The 17,220-nt window shown below is 35.3% G+C and overlaps 1 protein-coding gene across 1 annotated transcript; it reads right to left on the reverse strand.

Annotated features, from left to right (window-relative positions):
• On the reverse strand, window positions 1–8,251 carry LOC131057529 (expansin-A15-like). The gene is made up of 3 exons (XM_057991697.2): window positions 8,177–8,251; window positions 782–983; window positions 1–689 (listed from the first exon to the last, which is right to left on the reverse strand). The coding sequence occupies exons 1-3, from the start codon at window positions 8,249–8,251 to the stop codon at window positions 1–3; spliced, it is 966 nt and encodes a 321-aa protein (XP_057847680.2).
• Window positions 8,252–17,220: the final 8,969 nt, after the last annotated feature.

The following is a 17,220-nucleotide window of genomic DNA, read 5'->3' on the forward strand; positions in this document are numbered from 1 at the left end:
TTAGAATTGTCGTCCCTCGAAAGTCTGGCCGAACTGCCACGAGTTGGGAACCACCCCGCGGGAAATGACGCTCCTCCCATCGCTGGTGGTCACTCTGAAAGACAACGTCTGCCCCATCATGTTCAAATGGCTCTGCCAATTTTGGCCCCAATTCCGCTTCAGACTTTGCCAGCCGGAATTACCAGGGATTTGCGGGTGCTTGGCCTTCACGTTAACGGCCACCACGTCTCCGGCTCCTCCAACATTGGTGACCAGCACCATCTGGTAATACTGCGACCCCAATATGGTAAACCTCATTCCTCCCTTCTTCACGCATTCCACCCGCCTGTAGCGGACGGGTACAACGCCGCCCTTGTATAACGCAATCTGCTCGAACGCAGGCACCGCCAAATCGAAGTGTGAGAGAGGAGGATTGCACCACCCGCCCGCACCGTTGGCCTGGGCAAAGTGAGGAGGATTGCACCACCCGCCCGTATCGTTGGCCTGGGCAAAGTTGGGCGGGCAGAAGTTGGTGGCGGTGACGATGACTGTCTTCCCTGGCAGACACCACTGCGGATCCTCCTCCCCCTTGCATTGCAATTCGTAACATCCTCCGCAGCTCAGCCCATCATTGAACAGTGCGGTGCTCAGAGCAGCCGTGTATATGCCGTACCCTTGCGCGGGCAGGTTGCCGTACCCACACGCACCTCCTGTGCATTCAATACAAACCGGATTTAAAAAAATTTATAACGAAATGCGTTGAGTTTCAATGAGATTGCACATGCATATAATGTAAATATACCCATAGTTCCAGACTCATCGTAGCCTCCATAGAAAGTGGCGTGGGCATCTTGCCACTGCTGCTTCGCGTGGAAATGACCATGGCCATGGCGTGCGCAAACTGGGAAAAGCATACACCAAAATGTTAATGCCAGTACTGCCAAAGCGACCGAACGTGCCAATACAGATGCCATTCTTCTTTCTCGTCTAGTATGAAGTCCGCCCTAAAATTATCTGGATAATTGGTCTCTCGAAAGTAGTTGTTTGTACATGCAATGGAGGAAAGGTTCTTATATAGTGTATCACATTGAGCTAGGCAATTCTCAACGTCAATCTAATTGGCTACACACTACTGTGAATCTTTAACAAAAATAACAAGAAAAGCAAACTCCTTGTGATGGAGAGAATGTTTTAGATCCGCTGTTAACGGCTCGCTTTCCGGAGGTTATTATACAAGTTTGAATAAATCCTGGTGTTTCTGTTGGATAAATTTACCAGTATGGCGACATGGTATTCTGATTTAGACAATGTCTTTAATTAATATCTTGTAAGTCGAACTGAATGTCTGCATGATATGTTTGCCAGGTATTGAAAGTCGAAGAGAGTTCTCAGAAAACGACAATTCCTATGAGTAAGCGTGAATGGCCTTTTTTATTCATCGTTAGAATCTTCCATACGACCTGTTCCACCTTTTGCATTACAATTTACAAGCGTCATAAAATCTCTAGGATAATCAAATAAAACAAATAAATTAAATGTAATAGATGTGGGCAATTTATTTTTGGGAAAAATGATAAAGAATTAGTGATACTAAATAGAATTTAATTGTATAGGTACAAATGATTATTGTTCATTATTTTATAACTTTTTAAGTTACAATTTAAAAAAATAAAATTAGACTTAAGTTTCGTGAAATATAATCTAAATATTGTAGCAATCATTTTATAGAATCTTGTAGTAGAGATCTATTTGTCTTTGTCTACATTTTGTCTAAATCCATTGTTCTGAACATTTTTTCTAAATCCATTGTTCTGAAATTTAGAAACATTGCTAAGTCAAGTTCATACAAGTACACCACTATTTCAATTGGCTTGAAAGTTATAATCAAATGATCAAAAGATAAGATGCACAAAATAGGCAAATAGGATACATGACTGTAATGCAATGAGTTGCTTTAAAGGTTCAAATCCCATTGTGTCTTTGTGTAAACACTTAACATTTCATTATATATAAATTACACAAATTTATTACTTAAAATACAAAAGTATGAGACCAAGTTGTGTAAGCAAGTACCAAGTATACTCATAATGGTTATTATTTAAAAGAATATGAATCCGACTTAAAAATTGCAAATTTTGGGATCAATCAAAAGGCATCAAGATTGATTGATGATAGAAAGTTTTGGTTTTAGGAAATAAACAAATGTGTGGAGATGATTATAAATATAGGCTAATAAATGACATGTAGATGATGAATATAAGGGAATGTGTGTAAATATGGATGGGCTCAAGGCACTCAAAATCAATCGGGAATAGAAAGTGCCACTTTTCAGTCAATAAATAAATGTATAGAATGGTTGCAAATACAAGCTCATCAATGGTGTGCAAATAAGGAAGAAATGGAAACGTGTGTGTAAATATGGATGGGCTCAAGGTACCCTAGAACAAATGTGTGGAGAGGGTGTAAATGTAGTTAAATAAATGATATACAAATGATGAATATATGGATTGTGTGTCTAAATATAGACAAGATAACGTTGAATGAAAGTAAATAATTTTAAATGAATGCAAAATGGGTAGGGGTAGGTATTGTGTAACACTATGTCAATTATTGATATGTAATTGTCTTTAACACATTTCATTGAAATGGGCCCAAACCTAAATGAGAATTGGCGTGGGTATGCAATTTTTTCTATTCCAATTTGCCCTAATTTTCATATGCATGTGAAACTAAAATGCTAATGTATTTCAAATTATGTGAAAAATTTCAACAAGCATGAAACGAAAAATGTACAAATATTTCAAAAGGTTATTTCATCAATTCAAATTAATGGGTTGAGTGAGTGCAACATCATCAACAACAAAATAAAATTCTTGAGTGACAATCAAAATGCTAAAAAATAGAGTTATGTAACAACACAATAAAATCAAATGATGTAGCATAAAATTATAAATAATATAATAATAGAAGTTGTAGTAAATTAAATAAATTTTATAAAATAATAATTCAGTTTAAAATGATAACTCATTTTAAAATGATTTCTAATTAGTTTGATAAAAAATTGATATTTTTAGAAATGTAATCGATTATATTCTAGACAAAAAAAAGTAGGTATCATTCTATACAATCTAATTTAAAGAAAAAAATATTGATAAGAAATTCCTTTTTAATAATTAAAAGAGACGTGATTGTATGTAACACATTTTTTTATTTTTTTAATAAATATAAATAATATAGATATCTTTACTACTAGAGTTTAACATGACTATCGCTTACGCTTTTAAAAACCATATTGATTTTTTCCTTCTTAGAAAAAAAATTGCTGCACTTTTGTGAAATTAAAAAATCCTTAATAGTTACTATTGCAATGTACTAATTTTCTTCTTAGAATTGACTTCCCAATGTCTTATAAAACGCTTGAAGGTCAAGCTAATATTCTAAACACTCCTACTTTCATAGAATAAACTCCATGGTGTACATGGTCATATTCTTAGCAAACGTGCTGACAAGAAACCTTAGATCTTTCAAGGATTCTCCATATCTTAAAACTTCAAACCTATTCATATTTTTTTGGGTGGTGGTGGTGATGCCATCAGAACATTTAGGAGTCCACAAATGTGAACTACTGATGTAAATATTTATAATATCGAAGTGCTAGCTATGAGGCAGCCATACTCATTCTTCATTGGGTAATGACTTCCACTTCTACATCATATAAGTGATCTAACTAGGATTTGTTTAGTGGTATTTTGAATTCGATAGAGTTATTATCCTACCAATTATGACTTTGTTGTTGGAGAATATTACATTAGCAGATATATTTAGTTTTATTATTTAATAATAGTTTTAGTTTAGATTAATAAACTTTAGTAGTTATGGTTTGGTTTTGGAACTGTTAGTTCTAGTTTACAACCATATCGCCATTTTAAGGTTGTGCCTGGAATCAATAATCATCAAGTTCTCATGTGGTAATAGAGCCACGAACTTTGGTGATTCATAGTGCAGAAAAGTTAAAGTTGATGGTGTCTAATCATCTGTGTTTCCTTCATGCAACGTGGTGTAGCTTGTGACATACTCAAAGTCACACAATTTCTTGTGGCTAGGTGATGATGTTGTGGCAAGAAAATGAAATGGTGCTACAAGTTTCTATGGCGAATTCTTGCATGTCTGAATGATGAAGACAAGCATTTTGTTTGTTCGGTGACTCTAGTTGAGGTGATTCTGCTAACTATTGTTGAATTTTGTGGTCACCAATGTTTTTGAGAAGACAAAGTTCTACATATTGATCGCTAAGTTCAACGTTGGTACTAAAATATGCAATTTCCTTCTAGCGGAGAGTTAAATATTTTTGGTATTGAAATTTGTGGTTTTGGTGCTAAAATTTATTGTGTGAGTGTGCCATGGAATGAGAATTGGTTGGAAATTTGCTCATATAATCTGCTGTTAGAAGGTAATTCCAAAGCGAGGTAATAATATCTTCTAAGCGTGGAAAATGGTGTGTGGAATCTCCAATGTCCAAATCATTGTAGGAGTATGAAAAGAATACGACATTATAAATTCATTTATAATAATTCAAGTTGTATTTGAATTTGCTGAGAGTTCTGAAGCACATTTCTAAAGGTATGTACAAATTTCTTTAGTATAAGAATATTGATGTATGTGATGTTTTATGTGTTCATTAAGGAGGTATAAGTAGTTATAAAGTTTTTCATGGAAAAGCTAGTTTATATATAGAGGGTAAATTAATATTTAGTTATTTTTAGATGAAAAACTATCTCTGGGACATTGTGAGTGGAATTATTAAAAAATTCACAAGATTCAAATGGAGCAAGAAAATGGATGGATAAAGATCATCCGGCCACAATATTGATTGCTCTTGGTTTATCCAATGCACATTTGCATGACATTGATCTATCAAAGATGTCAAGGAAATATGCAATGGGCTTAATTCTTTATTTGGTTCACAAGCTTCAAGTGCTAAAATGTCCTTAAAGCAAGAACTTTTTGGTTTGAAGATGAAAGAGGTAGACAATATTGTTCAACATATTAGTACATTTTGTTTCCTCCTTAATCAAATTGCAAGTGTAAACTCTAAGGTTGATCATGTGATTGAATGTTAAGGCAATCTTACTAAGTATGCCTTAAGTTTTGATTATATTTTTTTTTGGTTTGAATAAAATGAATCCCAGTTTGGAAATTGCGATTTTTACTTTGATTGATGAAGGAAGTAGAGTTAATAAGAGTAATTTAATTATTGAGGAAAGTTCTTTTCTTAATAAGAATATTATTGTCGTAAAATTGAACATGCGCAATGAATTGCATTCAATGGTCTGAAGGTCTCATCAATGTGAAGTTGAAGAAAATTGAATCTCTCAATGCGATTGAAGGAGAAACACACTATTGTGGGTTTGCAGTGCATAGGGAAGACTCATCTCACCATAAATTTGATGAAAGATAAGTGCTTTAAAGATTAGAGAAGACACTAATGGAGGCAGGAGGTCTTTTATCATCTTGAGCTAGCTTCCCACTCAATGGTGATTTATTGGATGGGAATCTCCTTTAACATTTGTGTTTTTAGAAAAGAGAGGGGATTGTTGTTATATTACATTAGCATATAGGTTTAACTTTAGCTTAGATTAATAACTGAAATTGCATTTGTGATTAAGTTTTGTAATTTCTGACCATCTTCCAACTATTTTGCCTATTTAAAGACACCCATTTTGAATCAATATCAATCAAGTTTTGTTTCTACTTTTCTCGCTCTTTCATATGGTATAAGACCTATTCTTGGATGAGAGAATAGAAAGTGGTTTTGAAATATTTGTCTTCAAAAGATAAATAGTATGGCATGACATCTAATCCATGATGGGTAAAAGTGTCTGTGCATTCAATACATGAGATGGATACATGGCATTGGAAACGTGTGATATGAAGGCATTAGAAGAGTAAATGTTACACGTGTGGCAAAGGTTTGTTGAGATTATCGATCCTACACACTTACCACAAGTAAATAATTGGTTGATGTGTGAAGAAGACTAATTAGATGGACACAAGAAGGTAATGAGATAAATTTCCTATAGAGTGAGCCATTTTTGTCAATCAATTTTTAGTGGTGTAAGGCATGCATAGAAGTTATAGAATATGAGGAAAGGTGTTGCAATATGTTGAAAGTATTTAACTTAAGGTCTAAAATAACACACATAGTATCATAATAACATTGTGACTAATTAATCCTACAACATGATATATTATTTCCCCAAGATGACTTCCTTCCAAGTGTATCTATTTTAGGTATAAATCAATTAATGATAGGAAAATATTCAAGCGAGACCTAAAATGTGTTAGGATTCCCTTTTGTCAAGATTCGTAATATTCTTATTCAGAATTTCAATGCATGTCAATAAGTCAAAATTAAGTTGAATGGTGAAAATAAGATATTTACTAGTGCCGAAAAAATTAGGATACCAACCAAATTGTAATAACTAATAAAGGGAATACAATATTACCTAGGGCTAACTTTAGAAAAATATTATGAATAGACGGTAAGAGCTCATTAATAAATTTCCAAAAATTCTTCATTTGCAAGAAAAAAAAGATTTTTGGTAAATTGAATGAGCTAAGAAGTCAAAATGAGTTATTTGGACTTCAAATAGAAAATATATATACAAATTTAGAAAAACTACCCACAACACTATGAAATGATTAAAAGCATCTTTTTGACACCTATTAAAACTAAAAGATATTAAATATTGATGATAAGTTGAGTCTCCCCAAATAAAACTTCCTCCTTATATTTGAAATATAGGTCGCAAACACAATTATTGACTTGAAAACATTGTTCACAGTCATAAATATTTTTTACACTAGAGACACTATTCACATTAAAAAAACATTGTTCATGTAAAAAATACTATTCACATTGGAAACACTATTCACCACCAAAATAATTATTCACTTGATTGTACAACATCAAAAAGAGTTGCGCCACAAGATCTTGAGTCTAACTCTAACACGCTTTGTATGGATCTAAGAGTTTTGACCAGTTTTAAGCATGACAGTGACTCATTTTTATAATAGGGTGTGTCATATGAAACCTTCTTGTAAAACCCTTAAATGAAGAGAAAAACCTTGTATATTTTCAGCTTAGATACCATTTCAAGAATAGATAGTTTTGCAAAAGCCATATTACCATATGTAGTTATAATTCTTCTATAAAATAATAAAATAGAGAAAACATATGAAAAAAATGAAGAGGTTCATTCATTATTTTGATTCACAAATAAAAGTACTAGAAGATATACATTTATATTCTCTAAGAAAAAACAAAGCAGAAAGAAATTTTATGATGCATGGCACAAAATTGACAAAATAATAATAGAAAATAAATTCCTAATTAAGAGTGGCTAATAAATTATGATAATATGTGAATATAAACTCAAACCAATGATAAATCTTTACAAAACTTGTTCATGAACCTGCATGGGCCCTTAGATCATCAATCACTATATTGACGATGCAGTTGTTGCATTTCGTATAAAGATAAATAAATACACCTAAGGTTCCCTTGCGAAGAAATAAGGCACACCTTTTGTTTAGCTATCAACTTCAACCAATAGTACACTAGTAGATTAAAAATATACGAAAATGTTCCCATAGGAGTAAATTGTTTACATAATGAAACTCTATTATATTAGATTAGAGGGTAAGTGTGGTGTGCATGACTAACAAGTTTAAGTATAGCCACCAATAAAATAAATCATGAGCTCTTTAAGTTCTAACAAACCTTAAGAGTTTTGAGTGTTTACCATATCACGCATTGCTTACTTAATAATTCATTGTCATTTAAGTGTGTTGTTTGACTTGTGATGATCTTACATCCAATTACTCTAAAAGACAACGTCTGCCCCATCATGCTCAAATGGCTCTGCTAATTTTGGACCCAATTTTGCTTGAGACTTTGCAAGCTAGAATTACCACGGATGTGAGTGTCTTTGGACTGCACGAAAATGGCCACCACGTCTCTGACCCCTCCAATATTGGTGAAACTAAGGTTGTGCCTGGAATCAATACTCATCATTTTAAGGTTGTGCCTGGAATCAATAATCATCATTGGAAACGTGTGATATGAAAGCGTTATAAGAGTAAATGTTACAAGTGTGGCAAAGGTTTGTTGAGCTTCTCGAGCCTACACACTTACCACAAGTAAATAATTGATTGATGTGTGAAGAAGACTGATTAGATGGACACAAGAAGGTAATGCGATAAGTTTCATATAGAGTGAACCATTTTTCTCCATCAATTTTTAGTGGTGTAAGGCATGAATAGAAGTTATAGAATATGGGCAAAGGTGTTGAAATATGTTGAAAGTATTTAACTTAAGGTCTAAAATAACACACATAGTATCATAATAACATTATGACTAATTAATCCTACAACATGATATATTATTTCCGCAAGATGACTTCCTTCCAAGTGTATCTATTTTAGGTATAAATCAATTAAGGATAGGAAAATATTTAAGCGATACCTAAAATGTGTTATGATTCCCTTTTGTCAAGACTCGTAATTATTGTTATTTAGAATTTTAATGCATGTCAATAAGTCAAAATTAAGTTTAATGGTGAAAATAAAAAATCTACTAGTGCCCAAAAAATTAGGATACCAACCAAAATGTAATAACAAATAAACTGAATAAAATATTACCTAGAGCTAACTTTAGGAAAATATTATGAATAGACGGGAAGAGCTCAATAATAAATTTCTAAAAATTATTCATTTGCAAGAAAAAAAAGATTTTTGGTGAAATGAACGAGATAAGAAGCCGAAATGAGTGATTTGGACTTGAAATAAAAAAATATAGATACAAATTTAGAAAAAACTACTCACAACACTATGAAATTCTTAAAAGCATCTTTTTGACACCTATTAAAACTTAAATATTGATGATAAGTTGAGTCTCCCAAAATAAAACTTCCTCCTTATATTTGAAATATAGGTCGAAAACACAATTCTTGACTTGAAAACATTGTTCGTAGTCATAAACATTTTTTACACTAGAGACACTATTCACATTAAAAAAACATTGTTCATGTCAAAAATACTATTCACATTGGAAACACTATTCACCATCAAAACAATTATTCACGTGATTGTACAAGATCAAAAAGAATTGCACCACAAGCTCTTAAGTCTAAATCTAACACGCTTTGTATGGACCTAAGTGTTTTCACCATTTTTTAAGCATGACAGTGACTCATTTGTATAATAGGGTGTGTCAAATGAAACCTTCTGGTAAAACCCTTAAATAAAAAGTAAAATATTGTATATTTTCAGCTTAGATACCATTTCAATAATAGATAGTTTTGCAGAAGCCATATTATCATGTGTACTTATAACTCTTCTATAAAATAATATAATAGAGAAAACATGTGAAAAAAATGAAGAGGTTCGTTCATTCATTCAATTCACAAATATAAGTACCAGAAGATATACATTTATATTTTCTAAGAAAAAACAAAGCAGAAAGAAATTTTATGATGCATGCCACAACATTGACAAAATAATAATAGAAAATAAATTCCTGTTTAAGAGTGCCTAATAAATTATGATAATATGTGAATATAAACTCAAACCAATGATAATTCTTTACAAAAATTGTTCATGAACTTACGTGGGCCCTTAGATCATCTATCGCGATAAAGTTGTTGCATTTCGTATAAAGATAAAAAAATACACCTAAGAAGTTTCCCTTGCGAAGAAATAAGGCACACCTTTTGTTGAGCTATCAACTTCAACCAAGAGTACACTAGTAGATTAAAAACATACGAAAATGTTCCCATAGGAGTACATTGTTCACATAATGAAACTCTATTAAATTAGATTAGATGATAAGTGTCATGTGCATCACTAACAAGTGGAAGTATAGGCACCAATATAATTAATCATGAGCTCTATAAGTTCTAACAACCCTTAAGATTTTTGAGTGTTTACCATGTCACACATTGCTTACCTAATAATCCATTGTCATTTATGTGTGTTGTTTGACATGTGATGATCTTACATCCAATTAGTCTTAAAGACAATGTCTGCCCCATCATGTTCAAATGGCTCTACCAATTTTGGCCCCAATTTTGCTTGAGACTTTGCAAGCTAGAATTACCAAGGATGTGCGAGTGTTTGGCCTTCACGGAAATGGCCACCATGTGTCTCACCCCTCCAACATTGGTGACACTACGGTTGTGCCTGGAATCAATAGTCATCATTTTAAGGTTGTGCTTGGAATCAATAATCATCATTGGAAATGTATAATATGAAGGCATTAAAAGAGTAAATGTTACATGTGTGGCAAAGGTTTGTTGAGCTTCTCATTCCTACAGAATTACCACAAGTAAACTTACCACTTTTGAACTAAATGGATATGATGGTAGTGTATAGAAATTAGAATCTACATTTAGAGCTTCTGTCTCTAACCCATCAATGACAAGAAGTAGAGATACCGGCCATAGTTATGAATCTAGATCTAGCAGAGATGCTGATGATGAAGACAACTTAGTGGAACTTGAAGCATTGTTGGCAAAACGTCTGCCTAGAGGTACTGGTAAATATAGAGGCAAGCTACCTTTAAAATGTTTTGCATGCAACAAGATTGGTCATATAGCAGGAAACTGCCCTATTGTTGAAAATGATTACAAGAGAGACATATTTAAGAAGTACATGGGTAAAGGCAAGAGGGATTGTCTTGTAGCTATTGACATTGGTATTAATGATGATGAATCTGATGATGATGCTAGTGAAGACATTGTGTTTGTAGAAATTAAGGAAGAAGTATTAGATCAGAAGGCATTAGTATCCAGAATGTATAACTCTGATGATTGGATCATTGATAGTGGTGTGGTCAGATTTGGCAATGAATCATCCTGTATGGTAAAAGGTAAGGGAGTTATTTCTCTTAATGGGAAGAGCAGTGCTGATGATGTCTATTGTGTTGAAGGCCTAAAGCACAATCTGTTAAGTGTGGCACAACTTAATGATAGAGGTTACCCACTAGAGTTTAGAAATGGCATATGCAAAATATTTGACAACAAAGGTGAATTGATTGCAACCGGCAAATAGACGAGAGGTAATATATTTCATCTCAATCATAAAGTAAGCAACTGTTTGATTGCAAAAATAGATGATAGCTGGCTTTGGTATAGGAGATTTTGTCATATAAATTATGACAATATTATTAAAGTAAGCAAGTCTAAGACAGTAAGAGGTCTTCCTCAGCTAAACAAACCGATTAATGCTCTTTGTAAAGAATGTCGGTTAGGAAAGATGACTTCTTCAACTTTCAAGAGCAATTGCTTCTTAGCAGAGCACTTGTTAGATTTGGTTCATACAGATCTATGTGGACCAATAAGAACAAGAATCATTCAAAGTGATAGATATTTCATGATCTTCACTGATTATTGTCCAAGCCTGAGGTGGGTCACATTCTTGAAGGATAAGAATGAAGGTTTTGGTAAATTCAAGGCATTCAAAGCCTTAGCTGAGAAAGAGAGTGGGAAAAAGATAAAATGTCTAAGAACAAATCAAGGCGGTGAATTCTCTTCTACAGAGTTCACTAAATATTGTGATGATAATGGTATCAAGTGGCAACTTTTTGCACCAAAGACACCACAACGGAATGGTATAGCAGAGAGAAACAACCAGTCAGTGGTTGAAGCTGCTAGAACTATGTTGATACAAGGAGGTGTATCAAAAACCTTTTGGAAAGAAGCTGTAAGTAAAACTGTCTACATAATGAACCGAGTTTTGGTAAAAAGAGGTACGGAAAAAACCCCATATGAATACTGGTATGGGAGATCACCTGATGTTAGCTATTTTAAAATATTTGGTAGCAAATTTTTTATTGAAAGAGGTGACTACATAAGCAAGTTTGAAGCTAAGTGTGATGAAGGCATATTTCTTGGCTATTCCACCAAGAGTAAGGCCTATAAATGCCTCAAAAAATGGACACAAAAAATTGTTGAGAGTGTTGATGTTCATGTAGATGAATGTCCTAAAATATTAGAAGGAACTAGTTCCGAGAAGAAGGATGAAGATCCTTGCATTTTTCTTTTAGAACCACAAACTATTAAATCATAAACCGGTAAAGCAAATCCTGATGTACTTGTTCAACCGGAAGAAATAAATTTAGAGGAAGATGACAATGAAGAAGCTAAACCTAAAGAGAATGATCATGTTTTTCCTAGGTATGTGAGACAGAATCACAGTCCTGAACTGATAATTGGGGACAAGGATGCCAGAGTACTAACTAGAAGGAGAATAAGAGAGAACTCTTGCATGGTATCCACCTTTGAACCCAAAAATGTTAAAGAGGCATTTGGTGATGATCATTGGGTGAAAGCTATGGAGGAGGAGTTGGAACAAATTGAGAAGAACAACACTTGGACCCTGGTATGTCGACCGGTAAACAAGAATGTTATAGGTACTAAATGGGTATTCAGAAACAAGTTAAATGAAGATTGTGTTGTAGTTAGCAATAAGGCCAGATTAGTTTGCAAAGGTTATGCACAAGAAGAAGGAGAAGACTATGGAAAAAATTTTGCACCAGTAGCAACACTAGAAGGTGTGAGAACACTACTTGCATTTGCAGCTCATAAGAAGCTCAAAGTATACCAGATGGATGTCAAGTCTACATTCTTGAATGGGATATTGGAAGAAGAGGTTTATATAGAGCGGCCTTATGGTTATGCATTGCCAGATAAGGAAGACATGGTATGCAAATTGCATAAAGCTTTGTATGGACTAAAGAAGGAACCCAGAGCATGGTATGAATGACTTCACACTCATCTGATGAAGATAAAGAATGGTATTTTCATTACTCAATTCAAGTATGTGAAGGAGGTTTTGAAGATATTCGATATGAGTGACTGTAAACCAATTGGAACCCCAATGGTTACAGGTTGTAAACTGTCCAAGGAAGATGCATCTAAGTCTGTAGATGAAAAGGAATTCAAGTCAATAATTGGCAAACTACACTATATTGTTCACCATCGACTAGACATTGCCCATGCAGTTGGTATTGTGCCTAGATTTCAGAAGAATCTAAAGGAGGCACATCTGATGGCAACTAAGAGAATCTTTAGATATATGAAAGGTACGGTTGATTATAGATTATGGTATCCATATGGTGGAGATTTTGACTTGGAGGCATACACAGATGCTGATTGGGCAGGAAATATTGATGACCGAAAGAATACTACCAGTGGAACATTCTTTCTAGGAGGAAGGCTAGTCTCATGGAGTAGTAAAAAGCAGAGTTGCACTTCACAATCTACTGTTGAAGCTAAATATTTAGCAGCTTATATGAATTGCACACAAGATATGTGGATGAGGCATATTTTGGAAGGTTTGAAGATGAAAATCTTAGAACCTATACAGATGTTGTGTGATAATACAAACACAATAAATGTTTCTAAAAATCCTCTTTTGCATGCAAGGACTAAGAACATTGAATTGAAATATCACTTCTTTAGGGATAAAATTCAAAGTAAAGATGTTATCTTGGAGCATGTTTTTACCAAGGTGCATCTTCCATATATCTTTACGAAACCTCTGCTTTAGACCACTTTTGATTATCTTAGAAAGCAATTGGGGGTTGTCCCTCTTCATGAAGTCAGTTGAACATGATGTTGATTGCATCAGTCCTTGAATTACTTGTAGAATCTTCTATGAATTAATGAAGGAGTGGATGTATTCCACAGGGGGAGCATCAAGTTGCAGAATAACACTGTTACATAGTGAGAGCAGAATTACATGTTTTACTTTCACTTTGGCATTGCTTTCAAAGGGGGAGAAGAATTATGTGTCTGACAAGGTGAATACTTGGTAATGTAAACTAGGATGTCTATTCACTAGTGGCAGGCTGAAGACACATAGAGCAAGGTGAATACTTGGTAATGTTAATCAGGATTCCTATTCACCAGTCTCAGCAGCAATCAAAGGTGCTGATATTTGTATTGCCATCAATGCCAAAGGGGGAGATTGTTGGCATTTTTAGTTTGTTTGGGATTTTGCATAGTGATTGCATTAATGATATGTTGTCATTGATGTCAATTGAACCTGTAAAAGGTATTCATGTTATTGCTGATATTGTTGTTTTTTATATTATCTTGTAACCGGTAAGAAGAGAGTTGTACAAGATGTTGTAACTGGTGGATGTAAAGTTTGTGAGTTGAACCAGTGTACCTATGTGAAGGGTTAAACCTTTCTATGTAATGTAACTGGTAAAGCCTATTAGCTGTTAAACCCTAACCAATCAAGTTTGTTGGTTTATTAACTGATGAGCGGTAATGATGGAGACACATGTGATCACTGTATGAGGATAAATTTAAATTAGTTTGGATTGTTTTCTTATTGTCTAGGGAAGGAGCAAAGCGGATTGCATTTAATGCACAACATGTGATGAGTTACAAAATCCAATGGAGTGGTGATCATGTAGGGGTTGGAATTGTCTTAAAGAATGTGAAGAGATTGTTATGATTTGTAACGGTCAAGATTGAACCAACTTGTTTGTAATCTCATTTATGAGAATTAGGTTTTTGTTGCGTTACCGACCTAATTGATTTATATTTAAGGTCGATGAAGTTGTTTGTAAAGGTTGTTAGCAAGGTTGATAGAAAACCTATTGAGTGTGTGGTTTCCCAACCAGTGAATGGATCCGCACTTTGAGTGAAGGCAAATTGAAGCTTAGAAGGATTTGATCAAGCAAAGAGAGTGCTACTTAGAGATATCAAGAAAACTTGTTTTTTTCTAACAATTACAACAGAAGTAAAATCCCTTAACTGGGTAAGCTCTAACAAGCTTGGTTACTCATTAAATCCTCTAAAAAGGTGTTCCATTAGCTCGGATTCTTAAATCCTCCAGCGAGGTTAGTCCTAACAGGGTATTGTGCTTCTAACAAGGCATATTTATAAATCCCTTAACTGGGTGATTCTTAACCGGAATTAGTTCTTAACAGGACTTATTGTAAAGCTCTAACAAGATTTGGCTCCTAACAGGGCGAACTTCAAAAGAGTTCAGAGAGCTATCCTTTTGAGTCCCATCTCAACGTGGTTTTTACCCATTTGGGTTTTCCACATATAAACATTTGTGTCAAGTGGTGAATGCTTTTGTGGCTATGATCTTATTTGTTGATTTGATTAACTTCTGATACGGCATGTTAAGTATAAGCATTGAGAGATGAATATGTTGTGTTATGATTAAGCATTGTTGATGTTTACAAGATCGAAGGTGTTTACTATTAAAGTTGTCATAACGGTTAAACCGGTTAATCTCAAGTATTCCTATGAATATTGATCTTGAATGAGATATGTTTACTTTGTTTGACTGAGTTTGAGTTTGGGAACTTTGTATTAGTTTCTCAATATACTGAATCACCCCCCCCCCCCCCCTCAGTATTCTACAGGATACTTATTCTTTCATCATAGCATCATAGGATACTATGGTTTTGAAAACTACTCAAAATGTCACAGGTCGCAGGAATAAATCATCTGGCTCGGCGCCGGCTTTCAATGCCACCGAACCAATGAAGAATGTTTCAAACCCTTCTCAGAAGGGGACGACAACTCCGAGCAAGGTCAATAGCGTGCCTCTTCAGCCTCGGCCTGAGTCCACGCCTCAACCCGCTGCCATTATGATGGCCCAGCCGCTTAGCTCAGCTCCTGTTTCAGGAGCCCAAAGGCGTTCTCGTAGCCCCTCTCCACCCAGGGAGGAAGGGGAATATGTTCTCGAGAAGAGGAGGATTTCTTCTCCTTCTATCTAGATTGGCTCAGTTTTGCCAAAATTTTTGCAGAATCGCTTCTCTTCACTGGATGGAGAAGAGGCAAAGTCTGATGATATGGACACACTTCATTCATGAATTTCCTCTCATGGAATGTTCAAGGTCTTACTGACCTCTCCAGAAAGTATATTGTTAGAGATACTTTGAAAAATTTGACTGGCATTGATATTCTTTACCTTCAGGAAGTTAAGGTTTCTGGTTTTTTGCTTGCTTTGGCGTATCGGTCTATCTGGCCAGCCAGTCATATGTTTAGTACTACCCATGAGCCTGGGCGTGGTGGAGCTGTCACTCTTTTGTCCCCATGATGGCACTCCTGCGTGGTCGACCATGGGTCTGATCCCACGCAACGACTTGTCTGGATTTTGTTTAATATTGATAATCATTCTTTCGGGGTAATTAATGTTTATGCCCTGAATGATGCTGTGGAGCGCTCATTACTTTGGCGATGGATTGCTGACTCACTGCCAGTTGCTACTTGGATTTTATGTGGGGACTTCAATATGGTTGAGATGGCTTGTGATAAAGCTGGCATCCTGCCCTTCAGATGGGCAGCTGGCGAGTGCGAGGCGTGGTTCTATATGCACAATAAATTGGGGCTTTTTGATCCCAACATGGGCCGCCACCATTTTCATTCTCCCTAGTACACCTAGTGCAATTTCAGGGCTAGTTTTGAAAGAATTTTTAAGTGCCTTGATCGTGCTGACATGCCATGATCTTGGCACAATCTTTTTTCTCCTTCGCCAGCTCCTCCCTTCCAGTTAAGCCATTAATGGATGTGACATTATCTGATCACTTCCCCATCAGTTTTCACATTGAATGGGAGACACGTCAGCCTCGCGCATGCCATACGCAATTCTTCCTCAACACTTCTTTGCTTGGTCATAAAGCCACTTTGGACCACATTCGCAGAGTTTGGAACTTGGAGTGCAGGCCAGCTCATAATATAGGCTGGATTAGGTGGTGGAATGATGCCATCACCCATACCGTGTGCTTCTTGCACATTTATGGGCACCAGCTGGCCATCTTTTGCCGGTGGTCTTATGAGGCAACCACTGATGGTCTGCTTTCTGCTAACAAGGCTTTAGCGGCTAGCCCTTTTTCTCCAACTTTGCAAGCTAAAGTTCCAGAATTGTGGCACAAAAAGCAAGTTACAGACAATTATGCTGCTAGAGGCATGCAAATCAAGGCCCGTTTGCACTGGCTCAAAATTGGTGATCGTGCCTCTAAGGAGTTTTTCTTGGCTTTGCGTGCCAGGCACTCCTCTCCAGGCATTAAAAAGTTCAAAGATGGCGTTCAAGTCCTTTCGGAGCTATCGGACATTCTGCAGGCTTTTGTGCATCGTTACGAGCAAGTCTTCATTGCCCAAGACCCCACGCCTAAGTGCCAGCAGGCCCTGCAGGATTGCCTTGCTG

Source organism: Cryptomeria japonica, chromosome 7 (assembly GCF_030272615.1).
Source record: "Cryptomeria japonica chromosome 7, Sugi_1.0, whole genome shotgun sequence".
NCBI classification, from domain to species: domain Eukaryota; kingdom Viridiplantae; phylum Streptophyta; class Pinopsida; order Cupressales; family Cupressaceae; genus Cryptomeria; species Cryptomeria japonica.